The sequence below is a fragment of the Mauremys reevesii genome, linkage group 9, assembly GCF_016161935.1.
Source record: "Mauremys reevesii isolate NIE-2019 linkage group 9, ASM1616193v1, whole genome shotgun sequence".
Taxonomy (NCBI): domain Eukaryota; kingdom Metazoa; phylum Chordata; order Testudines; family Geoemydidae; genus Mauremys; species Mauremys reevesii.
The window spans coordinates 23311390-23332033 of NC_052631.1; the positions used below are offsets into that span (position 1 = coordinate 23311390).

Genomic DNA, 20644 nt, shown 5'->3' on the forward strand with positions numbered 1-20644 from the left:
CCCAGCGCTGGGGCAGCAGGGGGTGTGGGTCAGTGGGGGGAGAGCCCAGGATTGGAGCAGCAGGAGAGTACAAGGGGGAGCCCAGGGCTGGGACGGGGGGCAGCCAAATTTTTTTTTGCTTGGGGCAGCAAAAAACCTAGAGCCGGCCCTGCCGGGTTCCCCCAGCCGCCGGAGCCCTGGGCCCTTTAATTTGACCCTGAGGGCTCCCAGCCACCTCTTCAGCTGGGAGCCCCCGGTTGATTTAAAATAAAGTATCACCTCCCCACCCCCAACCTTCCTTTTTGGCCCACAGCTGTTTTGGTGGGGCGGTGCTGGGGAAGGAGGGTTTGTTTCTGCAGGGCTGGACGGCCCTGGGGCAGGGTGTTTCTGCGGGGCCGGGAGGTTTCGGCCCTCGGCTGTTTTCTTTGGAATAATGTGGCCCTCGCCGCTTTACGAGTTGTGCAGGCCTGCTCTATAACATATATTACACACGCACATGCCACGTATGTGAAGCAGAGCCGCCCAGAGGATTCAGGGCCGGGCAGGGCCGGGTCTTTGGCAGCAATTCAGCGGTGGGTCCCTCTCGGAGGGAAAGACCCACCGCCGAATTGCCACCGAAGAATGAAGTGGCGGCGGTAGAGCAGCCTAAGTGCCACCGATCGCAGCTTCCCCACCCCCCTGCTGTTTGCGGCGCTTGTACTCACCGGGCAGCACTCCGAGGCTTTGGCAGCACTTGAGCGGTGGGTCCTTCACTCGCTCCGAGTCTTCCGCTGCACTGAAGGACCCACTGCTGAAGACCCGGAGTGAGTGAAGGGCCTGCTGCCACCGAAAACCCGGAGCGGCTGGCGGGGCCCCTGCGGGGCCTGGGGCAAATTGCCCCACTTGCCCCCTCCTCTGGGCGGCCCTGATGTGGAGATGCTAGGGGAGGGATAGCTCAGTGGTTTGAGCATTGGCTGCTACCCCAGGTTGTGAGATTGGTCCTGCTAGTGAAGGCAGGGGCTGGACTGGATGACCTTTCAAGGTCCCCCAGTCTAGTTCTAGATTGATATCATATCTTATTACCTACCTATCCATTGGACAAACTGCAGAGCCATGCAATTCATGAATTTGTCATGCAGCTCTGAGAGTCTAACCGCATTGTTGCCTGTCCATTAATCAACCTTCCCCAATGTTATTGTAACTTTCCAAACTTCTGAGTAGCTTCAAACAACTGCCATTCAAAAAAAAAACACCTGCCAGAGAAATGTGTCCTCCTCCCAGTCATATATAATTTTTCCCACCTGAGGCCCGGATAAGCAAGATTCAGTCTTGGACCAGTAACATCTTTTCTATATTTAGAACTATTACAGCTGTTAGCTACATTACCTCAATCCCACTCACTGAGAAATGAGAACATTATTTCCTTAGAAAAGGGAAATTTCCAGCTTCCCAAAAGGACTGTGGAATCATTTCTTATCCCAAGATAAAATAATTTAAAACTGTCACAGAAAAAGCTATTTTAGGCTATTGTTAGAGGTTTTCATGGAATCCCTCTGAACAGTGTACAAGTGAATTCACAGTAACTAAGATACCTAGCTTTGCAAACTGAGGGGTTAAAAAAACAAATACAAAGAAATAATACCAATACAAATTCTAAAAATCAACTAAAACATTCCTGAAATAGTTCTTCTATAAAATATGGCATGTAGAGAATACATTATGATATAGTATGATAAGAAGTTTGATTTAAATTAGTTTGGGATGATCTCACTGACTCACCCCTGACCTGATCAAGGCCCACTTAACTCAACAGAAAGAGTATAATTGATTTCAATTGCCTTTGCATCAGCCTTCACAGCTTTGCTACTCATGAGTAATGCAGATGTTCCAAATTCATGCCGATAACACTCTTATACCACACCACTATTATGCACTCTCTCTCTCTCTCTCTCTCTGCAAATATACATACATGCACAAATATGTATATATCAGTATTTCTCTATTGGATGGAGAGATAAACATAGTAACTTTGTTGAGGAGAATTATGAAAAAATATAATAATGTTGCCTAACTCCCACTGAAGTGGTGCTGAGTACTCAACACTTTTGAAAATCAAGCCACTTATTTAGGTGCCTAAATGCTGAGTCAAGAGCCAAACTTTAGGCACCCACTTTAAAAAAATCTTGGCCCATAAAATATCCTAGGAAATCAGGATAAAAATGAAATGTTAAAAAAAAAATCACAATTTTAAACATTCTGTTCCAAAACACTGAGAGGAAAATAGTTTTTTATAGAAACCTCTATTTTTTAATGTCTACCAACCTTACATGGGAATTTTTTAGGACACAAAACTAATTGGCCAATTAATTCATCCAGATATCAATTTCTATCAACTGTCACATGAAAGTAAAGACAGTTTAATTTACAAATGTTTTAAGTGCTCATAGCACTATTAAATAAGGAAAGATTGAATTTATTTGTGATGATTGAATAAAACATTGTTCAGTAACATTTACTGATCATTAAGGAGTGGGTGGATCGGCTTATGTGGCCTGCATCTTGCAGGAGGTCAGACTAGATGATCATAATGGTCCCTTCTGATCTTGAATTCTATGATTCTATGATTCTATGATTACTTGAGGGGAATGAGCCACTATGATATTTAACACCAACTCACAATCCTGTTTCAGATAGGAGTTTGTCACATGGCCATGCAATGCAATGGTCAGATCACTGACTGAATGATGCCTACATTTAAAACCTTTAAGTTGTACTCTCACAAAACAATAGTTTGTATTTTCCACACAGTAACCGTTTATAGTTCAATATGTTCATAGTTTTTAAAAAAGAGCTGTCTACTCCAGGTGTAAAAGGAGATTTGTAATTTACATCTTTTTGAGTCTCCAAGTCAAAGCTACAAGAAGGAAAATAAGTTTCTAGGCAACCTCTTTTGAATGGTGAGAGACAGATAACAGACAAGTGACTTTTGTTAGTTTACTGAGGATGAGAATAGTATCCCATCAAATAAGTGGTTGCATTGTAAGAATTTTAAAACATGTCATTACTGCTAGAAACATAAATGGAGGGTGAGATTAAATTAATTTTCTTTTTCCCATACTATGAAAAAGGAAAGTTGGAAATTTTATAGATTTATCTTAAAGACCAGCGTGGAGGATAGACAGAATCTTTGCTAGATGTGGACAAGATTGCTAGGTCTTTACACAGGTCTTTATATTAGACAAGGAAACATACACCATTCTGCACCATGTTTCTTCCCCATCTTCTGTACTACATTTTATGTATTTATTTGCTTCGAAAGGATGTCTTGGGTATTCTATTCCTTACATACATTAGCGCCAATAGTTCAGGTTTTGTTAAACATCTTTATTAATTATCTGAATGATGGGATGAATTGCACCCTCAGCAAGTTCGCGGATGACACTAAGATGGGGGGAGAGGTAGATACACTGGAGGGTACGGATAGTGTCCAGAGTGACCTAGACAAATTGGGGGCTTAGGCCAAAAGAAATGTGATGAGGTTCAACAAGGACAAGTGCAGAGTCCTGAACTTAGGAAGGAAGAATCCCATGCACCGCTACAGAATGGGTACTGACTGGTTAAGCAGCAGTTCTGCAGGAAAGGGCCTAGGGATTACACTGGACAAGAAGCTGGATATGAGTCAGAAGTGTGCCCTTGTTACCAAGAAGGCCAACAGCATATTGGGCTGTATTAGTAGGAGTATTGCCAGCAGATCCATATTCCCCTCTATTCGGCACTGGTGAGGCCATACCTGGAATTTTGTGTCCAGTTTTGCCCCCCCCCACTACAGAAGAGATGTGGACAAATTGGAGAGAGTCCAGCAGAGGGCAACAAAAATGATTAGGGGGCTGGGGTGCATGACTTACTAGGAGAGGCTGAGGGAACTGGGGTTATTTGGTCTGCAGAAGAGAAGAGTGAGGTGGGATTTGATAGCAGTCTTCAACTACCTGAAAAGGGAGGTTCCAAAGAGGATGGAGCTAGGCTGTTCTCAGTGGTGGCAGATGACAGAATAAGAAGCAATGGTCTCAAGTTGCAGTGGGGGAGGTCTAGGCTGGATATTAGGAAACAGTATTTCACTAGGAGGGTGGTGAAGCACTAGAATGGGTAACCTAGGGAGGTGTTGGAATCTCCATCCTGAGAGATTTTTAAGAATTGTCTTGACAAAGCCCTGGCTGGGATTATTTAGTTGGTGTTGGTCCTGCTTTGAGCAGGGGATTGGACTAAATGACCTCATGAGGTCTCTTCCAACCCTAATAGTCTATGATTCTATGATCTGTTCTAATAAAAGCAAAGAGATACACCAATCCAACTACATTATATGACATTAAAAAGTGAACATGTATTTTTCCATTTAAGATTTAACAGAGTGCAAATATAGTTAATAGTATGGCTAAATACCCTGAAATAAAAACACAGCAGCATGGACAGGTAGAGACAGACCCACTCTCTCATTTAAGTTAGTGGGAATTTTGCCATTGACTTTAAAAAGGGGCAGGATTGGTGCAAAATGTATTTTGGATTATGTTTTGTTTTTTAAATTTAAAATTTCCATTGCTTGCACACATATTTGCACTTCTTACAAGCCATGGAAAATATTTTGTTCTATAGAAAAAAATTCAAAACTGGAATAAATTAGTATATTACACTAATAAAAAGAACTATTACTATCTCACATTTTAAAGTCAGAGATAACTGGTAGTATCAACAATCTTTTTTATGGACTTTCCTAAAATTTAAACAAGGTTTCTTTTATGATATGTAGTTAGTTTTCAATTCCTATATTCTGAGATTCTCCTCATAACAAGTTATAAATATTTAGAAAGCTTAGCAATAAAGTATTTTAATGGTAATGTAGGCTCTCAGAATGAAAAACACATTTAATAAATGTAGTTAACTATACAGTGAAGAAATCTTCCAACTGTTCTTTTAAAAATTGGAATGTAATATGAGTATAATTTAGCAAAATGACATATTTCTTTTAAAATATAAATATGAGATTTAACCATGGTTATTAATTGGTGAAGTAATACCATAACAACAAAAAGCCTTCAAAATTTCCAGCTCTTACGCCTACTTAATTGTTACTCTTCTGGATATTTTTGATTCTGGGCTTACTTATAACATCTATCAATACTGCAAGCTCATTCTTTTCATTTTTGCTACAGTAAATTCTTTATATTTGACTTGATCTTCGATTAGGCATAGACTACATTGAGAACATACATTGCATAGGTTAATGAAAGATAGCAAATTATTCTTGTGAAATTACTGTCTTGAGCACAAATATTTGTTTCATAAAAATAAGAAATGTATTCAAGAAAAAAATCTGTATCATCCCATTTAGATCACAGAAGGGCAAGTGGTCAGTGCTTAATCCTTTTCCAGAATACCATTACAGAGGATGAGAGCTTGGTGAATTGAATACCCTTTTCTTCAGAGTATTGGTATTATTCACCCACTCATGCTGCTGAGCTGTTGTGTTAGTATAAGGTGGGATTCTTTGTTTTTTTTTTTGCTTAGACAGAGAACAGAGCATTACAGAGGATACATCTGGACTGAGCTGGGTACAGGTTCGTATTAGCAAATAATTTTGCATCTGGACCAGAATGGAGATGAGATTGAATGCTTTGAAAAGACTATTCATATGCTTAAAGTTATGCATGGGATGAAGAGCAGTTTTGAGTAAACAGTGTCAGTAAAACTAGGCCTTAAATAAATAAAATAAAATATCTTACATGAATAGTTTTTTGTAGTGGCCCATTTCAGCTGTTGCTTTCTGAAACTTGAGTCCAATTGTCTCTACTTGATTTGTTAAATCTGAAACAACAAATATATCTGTTTTTATTTCTGTATTTGTATGCCCATCATTTGCTTTTATAATATGGTGTGTTATATTTGCCTCTCACTTATGTAGTTGCTCTTTATAGAAAAACAAACAAACAAACAAACAAAAAACAACCAGGTAACCCGGCAAAATTAATTGACTTATCAAAAGTTTCTGTGATAAGTAAATTGATAGTTTCTAATTATAAACTTTACTTTACTTATAAACTAGGCTTCCAATAATCCTCAGTAATGAATAATGCAAAGTATTTACCTTCCTCAAGAAAGAACACATTTATTTTTATTTCACATTTTCTCTCAGCTAAATGTTATCCCCAAAGCCACAACATCGATAAGCTTCAGTAGCTCATTAAGGGCATGTCTACACTTACCTCAAGAGCGATTGATCCAGCAGGGGTTGATTTATTGTGTCTAGTGAAGACACGATAAATCGACCGCCGAGCGCTCTCCCGTTGACTCCCGTACTCCACCAGAGCAAGAGGCGCAGGCAGAGTTGACAGGGGAGTGGCAGCAGTCGACTTACCGCAGTGAAGACACCGTGGTAAGTAGATCTAAGTACACTGACTTCAGCTACATTATTCACGTAGCTGAAGTTGTGTAACTTAAATCGATCCCCCCACAGTGTAGACCAGGCCTAAGAAATCAGATTTTTCCCTTTTCCCAACAGACAGTCCAACATGTTCCCTCTGAGCCATAAGGTTAATTCTAGCTTCTTCCACTTTAGAAATACCTTAACTAAAACGTAGTGTCAGTACAGATGCTGCTGAGTCTTACTTGTTTCATATAGCTTCTTTATACAAAAAAACTCACAAAATTAAGTCATGGAAGATACCTGTGACCGCACCTAGTCCATCCCCTGTTAGTGCAGGTCTGGTTCCCTGCAGTACATTTTGTTGTCATTGATTTTAAGGCAAGAAAAGACCACCACGTTATCTAATCTGACCTCCTGTATATCACAGGCTGCCATCCCACCTCCACCACCTATACACTAAACCCAACAACCAAAATCAGACCAAAGTATTACAGTCCACAGGAGACTAGACTATTACGTGCCACAGGCAGAGAATAGGAGGGGCCAAGATGCACCAGTGCCCAAGTCCCCCGCATAGACAGGAAAATGATTAAGTGAGATATATCCAGATTATCCTGGCAAGTGACTCATTCCCACATGTTGCAAAGGAAGGTGAAAAACTCCCAAGGTCAATACCAATCTGACCTAGGGGAAAATTCCTTCCTAGCCCCACATATGGGGATCAGTTAGACCCTGAGCATGTGATCAAGAACCAGCCAAAAGGCACTTGAGAGAAAGAATGTTCAGTGGCACCTCAGAGCCATGACCCACCCATGGTCATCTCTGATACTGCTGAGGAAGGAGATAAACCAAAACAGAATACTGGGGGGAGGGGGGAAATGAAACTTCTTCCTGGCCCCCGGCTGGTGCCCAGCTGAAACCTGAAGCTTTAGCTTTTAAGGCACATACAACATTAACCAGAAGTGAGCCCCAGGGCTGCTGAGCCCCACCTCCTACCATCACAAGCAATCCCATCATACAATCGCACTCATAAATTTGTTCAGGTCTTTCTTAAAACTAATTATTTGCCCTGACAAGTAGTATTGAGTGGCTTTCTAGAACCTCACCCCTCTGATGGTTAGAAACCGTCCTCTAATTTCCAGCCTGAATTTGCTCATCACCAGTTTCTATCCATTTGCTCTTGTGCTAACACTGTTCTCTAGCTTAAATAGCTCTTCACCCTCCCTTGTATTTAACCCCTATATATTAATAGACAGCAATAATATCCCCTTTTTTGCTAGGCTAAACAAGCCAAACTCTTCCAGTTCATAAGATAGTCCCTCCATTCCCCTGATCATCCTAGTAGTTCTTCTCTGCACCTGTTCCAGTTTAAATTCATCTTTCTTGAACATGGATGACCAGAATTGTACACAGTATTCCAAATGAGGTCTTCCCAATGCTTTGTACAATGGCATAAATATTTCTCAATCTCTAGTGGAAATGCCTCACCTAATAAATCCTAGGCATTTGCCTTTTTCATAGCTGCGTCACATTGACTTATATTCATTCCGCGATCAACCCACATACCCAGTGGTTTGCTCAGTCGAGTTTTAAAATCCTAGTTTTTTAAAATAATGTGCTACTAAAAGCATTTTTAAATGTTTTTTAAAATAATGTGCTATTAAAACACTGAATATTCCTTAGAGGGTAAATCCTATCAAGATCATTTTCTGATAGGAGAATGTGACCCCCTTTTTCTGTCTGGCTAACAGCATGCCCTTATTGACTGAAATATCTACTCAGTTTATTAAGTTGGCTTTCCAATACTAACTGTATCTATTGAAAGCTCAGAGCAGGAACATTTAATATTAGCATTGTTAGCACATCTACAATACAAAGTGTTAGAGAGAGCTCTCCTTAAACTATCAGAAATAATAAAAAGCTTCTTTAGGATGAAGTCTTCCCATTGACTTAATTTGGAGCTGGATCAGGCTCAGTATAATCAAGGTAGAACTAACTGTAGAAACATCTTCCCAATATGCATCTGCCTGCCATTGAATTAGAAATGGACAGTAATAAAAATTCACACCATATAAAATTCCATTGCCACTGTGCATATGTACCTCTGATATAATACTTGATGTATGTTGCTGAATTAATTTTGGCAGTGCTTGTAGCCCTTCGAGACAGAAAATCTTTTGAAATTGAAACAATTTCTATTCTGATCTTTATAAACCAAAGTTCACAATAATAAAAATGATTAAGAGAAGGTAAGCAGATCTTCAGAAATGTTAACTTCTTTTTAATAAATGTGATTCGATGCATATAGATAAATGATCGCTGCAAGTTATGGATGGAAAAATCTGAACTTCACAGATCCCCTAAGGAGTTAAATCTGTTAACTTTTATTAGCTTTCTTCCCATTCTTTGCTGTGGACACAGAACCATGGGATGTGTCCCCAGAAGGCTTCACGACATACAGAGGGGAGTGCTGCATCAATGAGGACACAATAACTCGGACAGGGCTTTGCAGCGGGACTGCTCACACCCCAGCTAGGCCAACCCAGGTGCCAGTCACCCAGGCTAACTCTGCAGTAAAGACATACCCTTAAGGACAACACTGCAGCAACAGAAAAGCTTTAATTCCCAAAGATAAAAGGAGGCAAATTTACTTTTAAATTTGAAGTTGTAGCAGGATAATTTAGCTAAGATGTGGTTAATTTAACAAAGATGTATTCCAGCATGGCAAAAATTATGTTAAAAACTGATCTAGTAATCTTAGCAGATGACACAAAAACTGGAAGAGTCCTGGTGGTTTGGGATACAAATCAATGACTGACATTTGTTTATTTTAAAACTATGTTAATGTGACAGATGTCCTTCCGGTCATAACTTCCTCACAGCTGTTTTTAAAATTGCCATGACAAAACATGGCTGGGTTACCCAAATTATGTTATCTGTTTTACAAAACTGTACAGTAGGTAATGACTAACACCATGATCTTTGTTTTCCAACGCTCAGTATCCATGACTTTTCTAAGGACAGGAAGTTGCGGCCAAGTAAATCAAGGCTAGATAAGACCACCTGCACTATTACAGTTACTTCAATTTCTCCAAGTGGGCATTCCTCGACAATGCGTTGTTCTGTACAGTCCTCCAAAGCTACATTATTCAGCTTTAATTTCCTGTCATTCAGAATGACATTGGATTATGAAGTAAATGGCCTTGAATGCCTACAGAATTAAAAAAAAGGAAATGTTGGCTTTAAACACCAAGCAGATGTAAGGCGGAACACATGGCAACAATCCAAAATTTACTACAGCGAGCTCTACTGTGATGTGACTGCTTTTTCCACAGAGATTAAGTAAGGATCAAATTATTTTAGATGAGCTAGGCAAAAGAAAGAGCCCTTAGCCTCTCTTCATATGGGGACAGCTGCTAATAGGATAGCATTTCATAGTCATTTGATTTTTGACAATCAGTCATTTAAAGATTTCTGTGATTCTGGAAGGTTTCTGGGAATTGTGAATCTGCATAGCTGTTATGATCTATTCTCTCATGGTAGGAAGTGGGGCTGCAGAACACAGTTTTGGAGTGAAGGGAAAGGAAGGGTATAAAGCTTATTCAGTACCAGTAGCTTGAGAGCTTTTTTTTTTTTTTATACTCAATTTGTTTCAAGATGTTTTTATAATGATTGTGCAGCACTAAGAGCACTGGTTAAGAGTGTTCATAAATACATACACCAATGGTGGATTATCCAATGCGCCAATGGGGCCCATGCCCAGGGGCCAGTCCCTGGCAGAAGCACCAGGCGAGGCAGGGCGGGGGGGAGAAGCCCCAGTGCTCTGCCCCTAGTCCCCTGCAGAAGCCCAGGGCAGCAGAGGAAGCCCCAGGGCCCAGCTCTCACTCCCTGCCACGCCCTCAGGGCTAAAGGAGCTCTTACTCCCTGCTGAGGCCCCAGGGCCATGGCGGGGGGACAGAGCTTCTCCTGTCTTGGGGCTGCAGTGGGGGTGGGGAAAGGAGCAAATGGGTTGCAGGGCCGCAGCGGCAAGGTGGAATGGGAGGAAGGGGCAGAACGGGATGGGGCAGTGGGCAGGGACGCAGGCGGAAGGGGTGGAGAGGGGCCCCCCACTTGCTCTGGCCAAGGGCCTCAGGAAACCTTAATCCACCTCTGATACACAGATTCAATTAGAGGACCGATCCTGAAAGTCCTTTGTGCAAAGAGCCAACAGAAGTTCTGCAGCAGAGGGTTTTGCAGGGTTTCCACAACTAAATCCAGCTTCACATGAAGTTGAAGGACATGTTAAATTGCCATAAAACTGAGGAAAGTACAAAGGAGGATGGTAAGACAAAAGTAACTCATGCTGAAAAATTGTTGGGTAAAGGAAAATGCTAGATACATAAATGGTGTAATCAAATAAAGTAAAAATTTCATGCAGCAATGAAAATAAACATTGCTATAAGCCACAGGCAACTAAAACAATCAACTGGTGTTTCCACTTTGCAATGTGAATACCAAACATAGCTTGAGATCACATCTTAAACTACGTTCAATTCTGGCAGGTTTCAACTAAAAACATGTCAATATTTTTTTGTTTTATTTATCCATCTAATCTTAGCCACATACCTCACCCAAAGAGATACTAACTTGTCCTTGTTGAACCTCATGGGCATAATTGCGATCTTTCATTCACAATAGCCCTAAGAAGCAGTTAAGCTCCTTTTTAGAGCAAGATAGCTGAAACAATAGAAGCCACCAACCAAAACATAGCTTAGCTCCTGAACAGCCTTGAATGTCACCTATGTGTCAAGGGGGGCTCTGAAGAGACACGTTTTTAAGCTTCTGGGGCATGCAAATGGGGCAAGGCTCACTGCCTGACCAGGGACTTGAACCCTGGACCCTCAGATTAAAAGTCTGATGCACTAAGATATGTGGGTGGAAGGGTTTCACTAGGTGATGAATGCAGCATCACAGAAGCAGACAGAAAAGGCAGCAGAAAACCAAGACAGCCAGAGAAGCACTTGTAGCATGATCCCAACAGACAACTGAGGGCTGGTCTACACTAAGGGGGAAAATCGATATAAGATACGCAACTTCAGCTACGTGAATAACGTAGCTGAAATCGAAGTATCTTATATCGATCACTTACCCATCCTCACGGCGCGGGATCGATGTCCGGGGCTCTCCATGTCGACTCCGCCACCGCCGTTCGCGGTGGTGGAGTTCCGGAATCGACAGGAGCGCGTTCGGGGATCGATATAGCGCGTCTAGATGAGACGCGATATATCGATCCCTGAAAAATCGATCGCTACCCGCCGATACGGCGGGTAGTGAAGACGTAGGCTGAGAGAGAACAAGTTGAGCAGAGTGCAGGCTGGAAAAAAAGAGGCTTGAAATATTAAGCAAGGAAACAGCCTCCTGTTGTTTCACTCCTACTGTGTTCAGGGGATCGGGACTTCGTATATTCTTTGTAAAAAACAGGATTGCATCAAAGAAATACCTGAGCCCATCATCAATTTATCTTCCTAAAGTAAACAACCTGCAAGTCCCTGAATATTGGCCAATCACTTGGGGGCAAAAAGGGTAACACTCTTTAGATTTTCTTAGAATTGCAATACTGGAGCAGATGGGGATATACATCTAAAGACTTGATAGACCCTTCTGAAGAATATTTATTTAAAAAGACTAGCCAGTAGAGGAGGTGGGAGATAGAAAAGGGATATGTATATGTATATTATGCAGTCAGACTTACAACAATTTATACAACTTTGGGTTTTTTCGGGAGACCAGAGAAACATGCAAAATCCCAAAATGTAATGTGTACATCCCTTCAAGAATATTTATATTTTACTTAACTTTTCCTGCACTACATACTTTAAGGTGAATTATCTATAGGATGTGGAGAAAAACACAAGCTCCAGATTCTGAACTGTTATACAAATCCAGAGTAATTCATTGATTTTAAGAGAGAAACACTATTTACACTCTAAATTAGATCAAAATCTGATTTAAAAATTTACTAAATACCTGTTAACAGACATTTTCTTAATCATATCAAAATCCTAGCTCCACCTCCTTTTCACTAATGGCCAGATTGTGAGCCCATTGGTGATAGTTACACAAGAAATTCCACTAAAGCTAGTGGGACTATTTGCATGAGTAACTGCTCACCCATATGAGTAAGGAGCTCATAATATGGTTGATACTCTTGATAATTAAGACTGACTAGTTTTGTCCAAATTTCTGGTCTCTCGAAATCCAAACCTGATCTCCCTGGGAGGTAAGGAAAAGTTGTTTTTAGAGAGCCTCTTATCTTCAGTCTTCCTAGCCAATCATGAATAGGCAGGTTGTGATAGGTAGGAAAGAAAATAGAGCTTCTGCTCTCCCCTTTCTTAGAAGAGGTATTTTCTCTCATAGAATTTATCCTTCACATCCTCTGGTTTGGTCATCGTGGGAGCGTATGCGCTGATCAAAGTAGCTTGTTTTCCTTTTTGAAGCGGAAGCTGCATTGTCATGAGACGATCATTCACACCCTTGGGGGGACTGGCAAGTTTCCGAACAAGATGATTCTTGATGGCGAAGCCAACTCCAGATTCGCGACGCTCATCACTGCTGTGGCCACTCCAGAAGAATGTATAGGCTCCGCCTGACTCAGACAGCTGTCCTTCATTAGCAAGGCGAGTTTTGCTAAGGGCTGCAATGTCAATGTTGTAGCGTGCAAGCTCTCTGGCGACAAGTGCTGTTCTTCTCTCTGGTCTGTCTGCCGTGATGTTGTCCAGTAGTGTGCGCACATTCCATGTGCCAATGGTGATCGGTGTCACTCTAAGTTTTGTTTTTGTTCGACCGCTTTTATGGGATCCCCGCCAGCCACGGTATGCTGGCCAGGGTAAGGTGAAGCAGGCAATGTTTAGGGCACCTTTTCTAGCCCCCTCCTCATTCTATGGAGGTGAGCAGTGCAATCCTGAATAGGGCTGCTCAGTTGCCCAAGAAGATGCCGAGCTCCACCGCTGCTTCGGTCAGTGAGGAACGACCATTATACCTGAGCCGCCTCTGGGCAGGTCTGCGGCTACAGCTTCCAGTGTATCCACACCTGCTGCTTCGTCGCTCGCCCATCGCCACAGGACTTGATATGATGTGATATGATATGATGTCGAGACTTGCGCGTGAATTGGATTAAAGTGAGGGAGAGTTGTGCGACGTCAACCTCACTCTCTCTTCCCAGTTCCTGTCTGTATCCAGTGGCAGGACAAGAATTGAGACTGCTGGAGATAGGGCAGGGCACAGTGGATGACCAGGACGCCTATGTGTCTTGTCGTGCTCTTGAGCGTTCCACAACGCTTGCTGTCACCGCCTTCCTGACCATTGAACCAGGTTTCCTCAGTCAGCCGGATCCAGCCTTCACATGCAAGGGGTAGACAGGCCCTAACTCACCGAGAGTCTTAGACTCATCGGCTACCCTCCCCTGGTTTAGCCCGCCAGTCCAGACGGTTTCCGGGGTGTGGCCGCTGTCGCTGCTGACAGCTACTTGGAGCCACAGGTGAGAGCTGGGTGTCAAGGGGGGACCAAAGTGGATGAGCTACTCCTAAGAGTAGGACTGCTCCCCTATCAGAGGTACTACCCCTCCCTGACAACCCCATACACCTTCATGGATGCATCCCCGTTCCAAGCACTGGCATCTGATCGACTATGTCATCATCAGGAGAAGGGACAGACAAGATGTCAGGGTTACAAAAGCTATGTGCGGCGTTGACTGTTGGACGGATCACAGGCTCATAGTATCTAAAATGAAGCTCCATATCATGCCGAAGAGACGACCACAAGGCTGTAAGGCTCTCAAAAGGATCAACGTGTCGAAGCTGAAGAACAGCCGCATCACTGAAAATCTAGCAGAAGACCTAGAGAATGAGCTTGCTGATCTTCGTATTGAGGATGACGCTGAGAGAGACTGGGAACGATTCCGCAACACTGTCCATACAGCTGCATCGAAGGTATTGGGGCCCTCCACACGCAGGCGGCAAGACTGGTTTGACGAAAATGATGCAGAAATCCAGGCCTTACTTGCTGAGAAGCACCGCCTGCATCGCGCATATCAGAACGATCCATCCTCAGCGGCAAAGAAGACTACCTTTATCAACGCTCGCAGAACAGTACAGAACCGACTGCGCAAAATGCGGGACTTGTGGCTAAGCGCCAAAGCAGATGAAATACAGGCGTACGCGGACAGGAACGACTATAAGCAGTTCTATGAAGCCCTCAACACGCTCTATGGTCCACAGTCTTCTGGGAGCTTTCCCCTCCTGAACTCTGATGGCACTGTGCTCCTTACAGAGAAGATGCAGATTCTCCAGAGATGGGCTGAACATTTTGAAGCAGTTCTCAACTGCCCCTCAGTCATCAATGATGAGGCCATTGACAAGATGCCCCAGGTTGCAGTCAATGACTCCATGGATGCTTCACCAGAAGAGGACGAAGTGAAGAAAGCTATCAACCAGCTGTCAAGTGGCAAATCCCCAGGGTCAGATGCCATACCAGCAGAGGTGTACAAAGTCGGTGGACCTGTGCTGCTACGGAAACTCACTGAGCTGTTTCAGTCCTTCTGGAAGCAGGGATCCATTCCACAGGAATTTAGAGACGCGTCCATCGTGCACCTCTATAAGAGGAAAGACAATCACCAGGTATGCGACAGTCACCATGGAATCTCGCTGCTCTCTACAGCGGGGAAAGTTCTTGCACGGGTTTTGTTGAACCGACTGATCACCCACCTGGAGCAGGGCTTACTGCCAGAATCACAGTGCGGCTTCCGCAAGGGGCGTGGGACTATTGACATGATCTTCGCTGCGCGTCAGCTACAGGAGAAATGTCATGAGCAGAACCGTGAACTCTACACAACTTTTGTGGAAAGCGTTCGACTCTGTCAGTCGCCAGGGCCTGTGGAGGATCATGTCGAAATTCGGCTGTCCAGACCGATTCATACGAATGGTACGTCAATTTCATCACGGTATGATGGCTCGTGTCCTGGATAACGGTGAAACATCTGAGGCCTTCCCAGTCACCAACGGCGTCAAGCAAGGGTGTGTTTTAGCACCCACTTTGTTTAGCATGATATTCTCTGCCACTCTGACTGATGCCTTTCAACACTGCACTGAAGGAGTAGGCCTGAAGTACAGAATCGATGGGAAACTATTCAATCTGAGGCGACTGCGTGCCATCACCAAGGTGAAGGAAACTGTACTTCGAGACTTTCTCTTTGCCGATGATTGTGCTCTGAATGCTAGTACAGAGCCAGAAATGCAAGCCAGTATGGACAAGTTTTCATCTGCATGCAACAACTTCGGCCTTACCATTAACATCAAGAAGACTGAGGTCATGCACCAGCCAGCTCCCTACACTCTGTACTCAGAACCATCCATCACTGTAAATGGACAGAGACTTCAGGCAGTGGACCACTTCACGTACCTGGGTAGTACTCTTTCTCGAGCAGTGTCAATCGATGATGAAGTAAAGTGCAGAATTGCTAAAGCCAGCTCTGCATTTGGCCGATTGCGCTCCAACGTCTGGGAATGTCGAGGGATCAGCCTACCAACGAGGCTGAAGGTCTACCGAGCAGTGGTGCTTCCAACTCTGCTGTATGCCTGCGAGACGTGGACTGTCTATCGGAGTCATGCACAAAGGCTCAATCACTTCCACATTTCCTGTCTGCGAAAGCTTCTAAAAATCAGATGGCAGGACAAAGTGCCCGATACTGAAGTCCTTATCAGAGCCAGTCTGCCGTCAGTTCACACACTGCTGATGAGAGCCTAGACCAGATGGGCCGGACATGTCGTGAGAATGTCAGATGAGCGCATTCCTAAACAGCTCTTCTACGGAGAACTCGCCCAGGGAAAGCGCTCCCATGGAGGACAAAAGAAGCGGTTCAAGGACACGCTGAAGACTTCTCTGAAGTCCCTTGAGATTAACACCGCCACATGGGAAACCCTCGCACTGAACCATCCAGCATGGCGCAGCCTCATTCACACAGGCAGTAATACCTCTGAGGCAAGGCGTACTGCTGAGGCTGAAAGAAAGCGTGAGCTGCGCAAGTCCAGAGCTGCCCGCACATCGACAGTGCCATCACATGTCTGCCCGATGTGTGACAGGACGTTCCATGCCCGAATCGGACTGATCAGTCATCTTCGGACGCACAGAGTCCGGTCATCGAACGAATGAGTTGTTGAGGTCTTCATCGACAACGATGGATGAACATCATCATCATTTTCTCTCCACTGTTCAAGCCACAAAAATGAAACATGTTACAGTAAATATACTCTTTCACGGGAACTCCTGCTTTTCTTGAAGATCAAGTGAAGAAGGGATCATCCTTCCATAACCAATCTCTGTCTAACCCAATATCTCCCAAATACATAGCCCAGGGTGACTAAGAAGGGCTGAGGTTCTTTTTCCATCCTTCTTATTTTTTCCTCTACATTTATAGTGCTGTTGAAAAATGTTGATGAGCCCCTGTTGGACCTCCTCCCCTCCGATAGTCACAATGTGTTCAAATACCAAACGCCCACCCTCAAATTTGAGTAGGAGGAGGGCGGGAACCACTCAAAGGTACTTCAAAGGTACTTACAGCATGAGTAGTGGGTATTTTAACTGAACCCCATCTAGACCCACTGGACGCTATTCTCTTTATGGAATCATACTGCACATCTCTGCTCCTTCAGAATGGTTTCATTAAATCATTAAAGACACTACCAAGAAGATGAACAGACTACTCCTTTCTCTTTCCATCTCATTTCACATTCCTAATGTGTAGAAAAGTGCTCATCTCCCCTAATATACAACCTTGCCAATGAGTCCTCCAACTGTCTACCTTTCCCAGTCATCCCTCAGTATTCATTACTAACATGTACTGCAGACCAACATTAGGACTAGCATCAGAAGGTGTACGTACAGTGAGCAAGTTAGAACCAAAACTTGTGACTAAATTTTATGAACCAGATAGACTTGAAAAAAATAGCAGCAGCACCCTTGTGAAAGAGAGAGACTTTATAAATGTGGTCAGGTGCAGGAAAGAAGTTGCCCACTGTCACACATAGTGGCTGGTAGCAGAAATGAGAGTAAGGACATGAGCCCCATCTCACAGGAAAATGTGTTACTGTAGCTCCTTTGCTGCTTCTGACCACGAGAATATGCATGGAGACTCCACCACAATTTGTCATAATTTCTTTCAAGTCCTTCTCATTTAGAAGAAAATTAGCCACTCTATTCTATTCTATCCTGAAATTTTTTTGGCTCTTCTGTCTCTTTCCCCTCTAAGTAACATGCTGTCGGGCAATAGCGTGGCCTGGTATATTTTACTGAACTTCTAACTCCAAAGACACTGAACAAAATTGGAAGAAATTTAAAACAAACCAACCAATTACTCAATCTTTTGGCTGAGAGAACAATGGTAAATTTCAGGCCAAAGGGATAATTCTTCAGCAAGTCATGTGAGCAAGGGAAAACAAAGGATTATAGCAGAAACTATTTTGCTGCCTTCATTGCATTAGCTGCAATAGAGTGACTGCTGTAATATGAAATGCCCACAATGATTTTACAATTGTTCATTGATTGAGCAACAATAAATCTAGCAAAAAATTCTGTTTATGGAAATTAAAATTCTATTTAAAAAAGACTGGCAGTAATAATAATTACATAAGCTGCCAGTCTTCTGTTCATTTTTTGAACACCGAGTCTATTTAAGTACTAAAGCAAAAAATGTGACAATACACTCAAAATAGTTGATGAAAATAAAAAAAAAACAACAAGGACACATGGGTTTCACTCTGATCTCATTCACATCAGTTTCCTGAGAGTGTAAATCCATCGACTTTAATGGAGTTAATCCTGATTTCCAGTAGTGTACTTTAGATAGGATGACCAGACGTCCCAATTTTATTGGGACTGTCCTGATATTTACTTGTTTGTCCCAGGTCCCGACCGATGTTTGGTAGGCACCCGAATTGTTCTGATATTTTGCGCACAGGCGGAGGGGGATTGCACCCCCCCGCCCCAACTCCACCCTGGCCCCTCCCCAACTCCACCCCTCTCTTCCCCATTGGATCCCTCCTCAAATCCCTGCCCCCCAACCCCACCCCCTCACTGCTCTATGGGATCCCTCCCCAAATCCCTGGCCCCGCCTCTTCCCCAAGCATGTCACATTCCTTCTCCTCACCCCTCCCTCCCAGGCCTGTGCTAATCAGCTGTATGGCGGCGCAAGTGCTGGAGGGAGGGGGAGAAGCAGGACACGGTAGCCAGCTCAGGGGAGGTGGAGGCGGAGCGAAGGTGAGCTGGTGCGGGGGGACGGGGCGTGGAGCTGCTGGTGGGTGCTTAGCTCCCACCAATTTTTCCTATGCTCCGGTAGCTCTTGGTTGTGTTTTTTTGTTTGTTTGCTTTTGTTTTTATTTTTTCCTCCGCTGCTGGCTCTTGGTTTTTTTTAATGTTTGCTTTGAAACAAAAAACTTTTTATAAAAATAAAGAACATGTACTTATCATGTAACATAAACCTGATAGCACTATGGCCCCAATGTAGCAATAAGCACCACATAGACAGATCCCTTCACCTGCATGAAGGTCACTGCAGGATCAGACACTACATTTGTTATTTTTAATGAGCAGTTTAGGAGGCCAAAAGGGGCTTGGGAAAATACCCAACCTAAAAATCTTTCTACATCTCTCACCTTTCTACATTCCCAAATTCTGACAGACAGCAACATTAAACATTTCATTTGCCCTTAGGAAAGGCTGTATTATGCAACTCCTTTGCTAAATTTTGTTACTGATTTTTTTTAAATATGCATCACACAGCATTGCTCAGATGACATTTTATCTGTTTATTTACATTTTGCAAAAATTTAATACTAACATTGAGATGGAATTCTATATAATCTGTTGCAAACTTATGTTTTCCACATAGAATATCTGCTATTTCACTTTTCAGTTATAAACACTTTAAAAAAAAACCTGACATGGGCAAAATAACATAACCTAATGCTATGTTAAATAGTACAATAGTCAGCTAAACTAGAGGCGGTCATGGTGACCTTTCAGCTACTGGCATGGTATTGCTGAGATGTTGGAGATTCCACACAATCATCCTAACTGCTGAGATAACTTTAAGTGAACCCATTACGTAAACTTCGTAAGCAATTCCTCTTCTCAATAACACATTTAAGTAAAGAAAGAGTGAGGAGAAGAGAAAATATAACAGTACACTTTAAAAACTTCTTAAATAAAGGAGTAATTTTATTTAGCACTTATGTAGCATTTTAAATTTTCAAATCACTTTCCAAACGTTAACTAGTTAATCCCCTAATCACCCCTGTGAAGTGGATAGAGAGAAACTTTATTCTCACTCATTAATGTATGTCTGTGCTGAAAGCATAGTTGGCAGTGATGTTCTCTATGATCTATGAACTCTTGTAGTGGAAAATTTTCAGGATGATATTATCATGTTGTGACGGGGTGGGTGTCCCCATCCAGTGTGAGGTGAGTTCACTCCATCCCTCAAGCTGTCCTTTGCCTCAAGGTGGTGAGATCTAAAGACTAAAATCGATAGAGTAACCCTGATTCGCAGGGCAGCACGGCCTAGTGGCTGGAGTCAATAGAATTACCCTAGTACGCAGGGCAGTGAGGCCTAATGGCCCGAATCAGTGGGGTTTATCCTGATTCGCAGGGCAGCACAGCCTAGCAGCCAGAGTCAGTGGGGTTTACCCTGGTTCACATGACAGCACGGCCTAGCAGCCAGAGTCACTGGAGTTGCCCTGAGTCGCAGGGCGGTAAGGCCTATTGGTGAGAGTCGATGGGCTGCCACCTGGGGGCTGGGGTGAGGGGTTAGCGGCCAAGATAGGAGGACCCAGGGCCCACCCTGCTCCACCGGGTCCTGGTCGAGGGCCTTAACAGTGGCAGAGTGTTCCGCCACTAAGTCAGCAGGGCTCCAACCAAAACATGCCGACTTCCTACAGGACTTAGCTAGTCCTCCCTGGGCCACTTCCTACCATATCTTTTGGAGCTGTAGTTGAGGTGTCGTCGGGGTCTCCGGGCTTTTCGGCACATGCGGTTCCTGGTGACTGATCCCCCTCGGGTGTCCACAGGCCCTTGGATGCCAGTCTGAGTCTCCACAGTCTCTGGCTTCCACAGTCAGGGGTTCCAGCTGCTCCCAGGATGGAGCTGGCAAGGAGCATCCTTCCTCCCTGGTGCTCAGCCCAGAGCTGGGCTGCTCCCTTTTATACTAGTGCTGCATCAGAAGCATGCACAGTAGGGACATGT

At 43.5% G+C, this 20644-nt stretch overlaps 1 protein-coding gene across 3 annotated transcripts in view; it reads right to left on the reverse strand.

Annotated features, from left to right (window-relative positions):
* Positions 1 to 20644, reverse strand: part of LEKR1 (leucine, glutamate and lysine rich 1) — a 128224-nt gene that overhangs the window by 29226 nt on the left and 78354 nt on the right. For all 3 annotated transcript variants that reach the window (XM_039488816.1, XM_039488815.1, XM_039488817.1), the window contains one exon: positions 5733 to 5814. In XM_039488816.1, coding sequence (XP_039344750.1) covers positions 5733 to 5814 — 82 coding nt within the window. The remainder of the gene's footprint in view (positions 1 to 5732; positions 5815 to 20644) is intronic.